Below are 6,287 nucleotides of genomic sequence, written 5' to 3' on the forward strand. Positions count from 1 at the left end.
CATTGGTCTTATTTCATAGTAATCTGTTGACAACTATTCAGACCCTACCATTTTGTCATTTTAATTTAGAGCATCCTAATATTCAGAGGTGAACGTTGTTTAAAATTGTGTCTTTTTTTTTTCTGTTTGAATATAGGCCAAATACGGCATGGAACTGGAATTACTTTGTGTTGATAAAGTGAGTATATACAAGGTCAAACATTGTATTCAGCTCAATAAGTGCCACTCCCCTTTAATTTCATGTATCTCGAATAAAATGCAGAATTGTGAATTATATGGTCCCTGCCCCCCCCCAGGGGCCTGAGGGTTGGGGCCAAAAGGGGTCTAATAGGCTAAAACTTCAAAAATCTTCAGAATCAAATTCCAGAAATGGTTGAATCAAATACTCTTCAGAGATTGAAAGGTCTTGAGGTCCTTTACAAAAATTGTGAATTATATGACCCTGGTATCTCACGTTCCCCCCTGGGGAGGGTGTCAAGTTTACTTTAGTTTATATTTGGTCATTTGTAATAGGAAATAAGTCAAATGTTGTCAAAATTATCAGTATGAGATGGCCATTGAATCCTATTAACAATGTTTTCCATGACTGACCCCCAGGGGCCTGAGGGGTGGGGCCAAAGGGGGTCAAAAATGTTAAAACTTCAAAAATCTTCTTCTGAAATTCCAGAAATGGCAGAATCAAATACTCTTCATAGATTGAGAAGTCTTGAGGTCCTTTACAAAAATTGTGAATTATATGACCCTGGGGTCTCACGTTCCCCCCTGGGGAGGCCCGAATCAAGTTTACTATAGTTTATATAGCGAAAAGACATTTTTCAGCGTTATTTGGTCATTTGTAATAGAAAATAAGTCAAATATTGTCAGAATTATCAGTATGAGATGGCCATTGAAGCCTATTAACAATTTTTCCATGACTGACCCCCAGTAGCCTGATCGAGAGGTGGGGCCAAAAGGGGTCAAATAGGCTGAAACTTCAAAAATCTTCTTCTTAAATTCCAGAAATGGCAGAATCAAAAACTCTTCATAGATTGAAAGGTCTTGAGGTCCTTTACAAAAAAAATTTGAATTATATGACCCTGGGATCTCAGATTTTCCACTGGGGAGGGGGTCAAGTTTACTATAGTTCATATAGGAAAAACATATTTAAGAACGTTATTTGCTTATTTTTCATAGGAAATTAGTCAAACTGTGTTAGAATTGTTAGCCTGAGATAGCATTTTATCGTCATATCCATATTGGTCCTGGCCTACCCCCAGGGGCCTTAGGGACAGGGCCAAAAAGGGTCAAATAGGCTAAAACTTCAAAAATCTTCTTTTGAATTCACAGATTTTATGGAACCAGATACTCTTCATAGATTGGAAGTTCTGAAGGCCCTTTACAAAAATTGTGAATTTCATGGTCCTGGGATCTCAGATTTTCCCCTGGGGAGGGGGTCAAATTTACTATAGTCTATATAGTAAAAACTAAATTATAAACAATATTTGCTTTGTTTTCATAGGAAATTAGTCAAACTGGGTTAGAATTATTAGCCTGAAATAGCATTTTAACACCATATCCATATTGGTCCTGGCTGACCCCAGGGACCAGAGGGGCAGGGCCAAAACAGGTCAAAATGGCTAAAATTTCAGAAATCTTCTTCTGAATTCACAGATTTGATGGAACCAAATAATCGTCATAGATTAAAGATGCTCCACCGCCGACAGAGCATAAATGATATTCATCATTTGAACAATGATTGGTGTTTAATCATGTATATATACATTATGTATACCTAATTAACACAAAATGAATTAATTTATTTCGCATTTGGTGCATGCGCAATCAGTGCTTCATTCCATATAGGATATAGTGCCACAGATTTTTTTGGGATGCAATTAATTATTTTTCATATTTCTAACATAAGTAAAATTAGAAGCTCAAACTTTTCAATGGTGGAAATGGTGTAAATTAGGTAACTTTTGCAACTAAAGAAAATGAAATTGTCTGCTTCTATTTTTGATAGTGAAAAAATACCATTTGTCAGTGGTGGAGCATCTTTAAAAAGTGAAATTTAATTATAATTACTGACTTTTAGTTTGGTTTTGTTGTTTAACATTGACAAAGCAAATTGGAATTTTAAGCATAAGGTTTGGTAACAAAATAAACTTTCTATCAAAATGAAAAACAAAAAATAAAAATTCTACTACGAAGGTTCAACTTTAAAGTTTATTCTTACACGTAAATTCTTTTTACAGATTTGAACCAACTTTGCAATTCTCTTTCTGTATCAGCACTCAGATGACCGTCAAGGCCTCTTGTTTTTTTTTTGTTTTTTTTTTAAATTTTGTTTTTATTTTCAGTACGAAGAGTTGTACAAAATTATTCGTGGAAAGCGGAAAGGATTAAATGCCTTTGCAGAGAGTATCAAATACTTCCCATTTCCAATCTCAACCTTTCCCAAAGTAGTAAGTATCCACCTTCTACAGGCATAAATGAATGCAGTAGTGAAAATTCAGAGCCAGGACTTTATTAATATGTAAATTTCTGTGCAAAGGCATGAAGAGTTTAGCTTAAAACAACTTATTTTCTATTTTGCTTTAAAAGTTATCAGGGTATACAGGAGCCCCACATCCGAACACTATTCTTTTGAGGTCAGTTCATTATTGATTTCTGCTAGGTTTTCTGTTCAACTCATCTTATGTGAAACTGCAGTATACACAATTTCGGGATTTGCTTTATTTCATGAAATTATCTCCCCTATATTTCCAGTTCAACTTAAAATTTTAATCGCACATCCAAGGATCAATGTTCCAACCATCTATCTATCTAAGTTTCTTTTAATGTCTTATCTTATGGGGATGAACATTTAGACCCTAGTACGCATTAGAATTCAATTACATTTAGACCCTAGTACGCATGTAGATCTCAATTACATTTAGACCCTAGTACGCATGTAGATCTCAATTACATTTAGACCCTACTACGCATGTAGATTTCAATTAAAACTTATAATTGACATGGGGCATATCCTACATGTATATACATGATATATAGCTGTCAATATTTTAGTGCAACCTTGTAAAGTTTACCTCAATTGCAAAATATATGTATCATTGTATTAGTTTGACGTAGCCAATGGATGCAATGAAAGCTGTTTTAAAAGCACATATGTAAACCATAGGTTGGCTATGGACTTATGATAGCGATATTTAAGTGTGGTTTTGTATTTGCACAGCTTGGCCCCCTGATGCCTGCCTACAGAGATCTCATTTTCCTGGCCATTGATCATAAGAAGGAAGACATTTGTCTTAGACTGGCAGATATAGGTGCAGACCTCTTCAGGAAAGAAAAGGTAACATCTAGAGACACAGAGATCTGAAATAATAGAAACAGTCAAGTTATGTTTATACATGTACTTAATATATACTTAGTGTTTATACATTTATGCAACAAAAATGAATGTAGAATTATTATATTTTAAAATTATTATTACAATATGCAGTTTATTTAAAGCAAAAACCAAAAAAAGGTTTCTGGAATAGAAACTATGAGTACTGTGGATTGAGCTGATTATGTGATGTAGAGTTAGATAATTGTCTGTACCTTAGTTCAGAGAAATTCATGTTGAAAAATATCACACAGGGATGTTATAAAAAATTGTCATTAATTAAATTCAGAAATTGTCATGAACAAATTCCTGACCCCTACTTTTCACCACCTGACCTGACCCCACTCACTCACCTCCTGACCCATACCTCTCACCTCCTGACCCCCTAACTTTCACCTCCTGACTCCCTACCTATCACCTTCTGACTCCCTACCTCTCACCTCCTGACCCCCTAACTTTCACCTCCTGACTCACTACCTCTCACCTCCTGACTCCCTACCTTTCACCTCCTGACGCTCTATATTTGACCACCAGATCTCTAGATTTCACCTCCTGACTTCTACCTTTTACCTTCTGGCCCCTACTTCTCACCTCCTGACCCCTACCTCTTACTTCCTGACCCCTTACATTTGACCTTCTGACCCCCTACTTCTAACCTCCTGACCTTATAATGTTCCTTCTTCAGTATACAGTGAAGAATGAGACTGGAGAAGAACCTGTGTACATGACAGCTGTGGAGCGAGCCGCAGATCTGGACATGGTTGATACAGCTGCTGCCCTAACTCAGAAACAGGAGTTCCGGCGTCACCAGAAGAAGACACTCTTACCAAAGCGTATTCATAGTCGTTTTCAGAAAGCCATCGCTCTGAAGCCTGTTCTGTTTAGATCAATATATCTCACCTGATTTCTATTACATTTGTTATACAATGTCAAAGTTACGTTTTTGTGTTGTTAGCTGACTGATTTTGGCGTGATCGTGTTTTTGTTCATCTATAAAGTGAGTGCAAAGCCCAAGTGCCAAGGGGCAAAAACCTACATCAGGATTTATGTGGTCGTAATTTAGAGAGATGGTTTTAACAAATCACCGAAAATGCCAAAACATGATAAACACGAACATCTTTACAGTATTATATGGTGTAAGACTTTTTGTAGTGCTTTGCATTATATCTATTGGCCATAAATGTGTAGTAACTAGGTATTCCGTCTTTGCATATTAGAGTTAGCTCCCTTGCTGGTAGGTATCAATTGTTACGTCATTATTTTGTGAGCCCAATTCAGGTCATTTTCTCCGTAAAGTATGACATTACGCTCGCAAAAATATGACGTCACAATCAATACCTACCCGCAAGTGCAGATAACTCTGTAATATGCAAATCCGGAATAGTATGAAGTGCATGTTCCGTGTAATTTGTTATAAAACTGCTGCTATACTTGTAAATATAATTATCATTATTGGTTATATATTTGTGATATTCAATTTTCATGTTCATGAATTGACTTTGTTATATATTTTCAAGTTATCTTCCAACTGCAAACAGGGGAGGTAATTCTTCAGGGACTGGTGTTTTTTGTTTCCGTTAAAAGTTGTATTGCCAAGGAAAGAAATCCATTTTAATTCTGAACATGGTATTACATTATACAAAATACAAAATTACGGCATGGTTTTCAATTATACGAAATAAAAGATGTGGCCTGTCGTCCATCTCGTGCAGTTGGGTTCCAAATGGCAATTTTGACAAGTAGGGCCCAAGGAGATCTCCATGTAAAATTTGAGAGATTCCTTCTATACTTCCTCAGTAGTAACAGTAACAAACTTCAACTAACAAAATCCAAGATGGCTGCTTTTCATGCTAAAAAAAGCAGGTCATTTTGTTGTCATGGCCCCAAATACAGGTTAGCGGTGGGAATCAGTTAGCCATTGGTTTATGATTCTAGTTTCAAGTATATTGTATGATGTTGTTATTTTCATTTAACATTCCATTATTGTCCTGTTAGTCTAGATCTATGATACGCTCTGTTGCCTCTATTGTCATTTTAGTCTGTGAAACGCTCTGATGCCTCTATTGTCATGTTAGTCTGTGATACGCTCTGATGCCTCTATTGTCATGTTAGTCTGTGATACGCTCTGATGCCTCTATTGTCATTTTAGTCTGTGATACGCTCTGATGCCTCTATTGTCATTTTAGTCTGTGATACGCTCTGATGCCTCTGATGCCTCTATTGTCCTGTTAGTCTGTGATACGCTCTGATGCCTCTATTGTCATTTTAGTCTGTGATACGCTCTGATGCCTCTATTGTCATTTTAGTCTGTGATACGCTCTGATGCCTCTATTGTCATTTTAGTCTGTGATACGCTCTGATGCCTCTATTGTCCTGTTAGTCTGTGATACGCTCTGATGCCTCTATTGTCATTTTAGTCTGTGATACGCTCTGATGCCTCTATTGTCATGTTAGTCTGTGATACGCTCTGATGCCTCTATTGTCATTTTAGTCTGTGATATGCTCTGATGCCTCTGTCATTTTAGTCTGTGATACGCTCTGATGCCTCTATTGTCATTTTAGTCTGTGATACGCTCTGATGCCTCTATTGTCATTTTAGTCTGTACGCTCTGATGCCTCTATTGTCATTTTAGTCTGTGATACGCTCTGATGCCTCTATTGTCATGTTAGTCTGTGATACGCTCTGATGCCTCTATTGTCATGTTAGTCTATGATACGCTCTGATGCCTCTATTGTCATGTTAGTCTATGATACGCTCTGATGCCTCTATTGTCATGTTAGTCTATGATACGCTCTGATGCCTCTATTGTCATGTTAGTCTGTGATACGCTCTGATGCCTCTATTGTCATTTTAGTCTGTGATACGCTCTGATGCCTCAATATTTGTTAACATTTATGATGACCTCCACAGATAGAGATT

The 6,287-nt window shown here is 36.8% G+C and overlaps 1 protein-coding gene across 1 annotated transcript in view; it reads left to right on the top strand.

The window, feature by feature from the left end:
* The window catches only part of LOC138310231 (putative ankyrin repeat protein RF_0381), a 33,295-nt gene extending 28,441 nt beyond the window's left edge, over positions 1–4,854 (top strand). Inside the window, exons 20-23 of the mRNA XM_069251348.1 lie at positions 137–178; positions 2,340–2,444; positions 3,215–3,331; positions 4,053–4,854. Coding sequence (XP_069107449.1) covers positions 137–178; positions 2,340–2,444; positions 3,215–3,331; positions 4,053–4,271 — 483 coding nt within the window. The 3' untranslated portion in view covers positions 4,272–4,854. The remainder of the gene's footprint in view (positions 1–136; positions 179–2,339; positions 2,445–3,214; positions 3,332–4,052) is intronic.
* Positions 4,855–6,287: the final 1,433 nt, after the last annotated feature.

Source organism: Argopecten irradians, chromosome 16 (assembly GCF_041381155.1).
Source record: "Argopecten irradians isolate NY chromosome 16, Ai_NY, whole genome shotgun sequence".
NCBI classification, from domain to species: domain Eukaryota; kingdom Metazoa; phylum Mollusca; class Bivalvia; order Pectinida; family Pectinidae; genus Argopecten; species Argopecten irradians.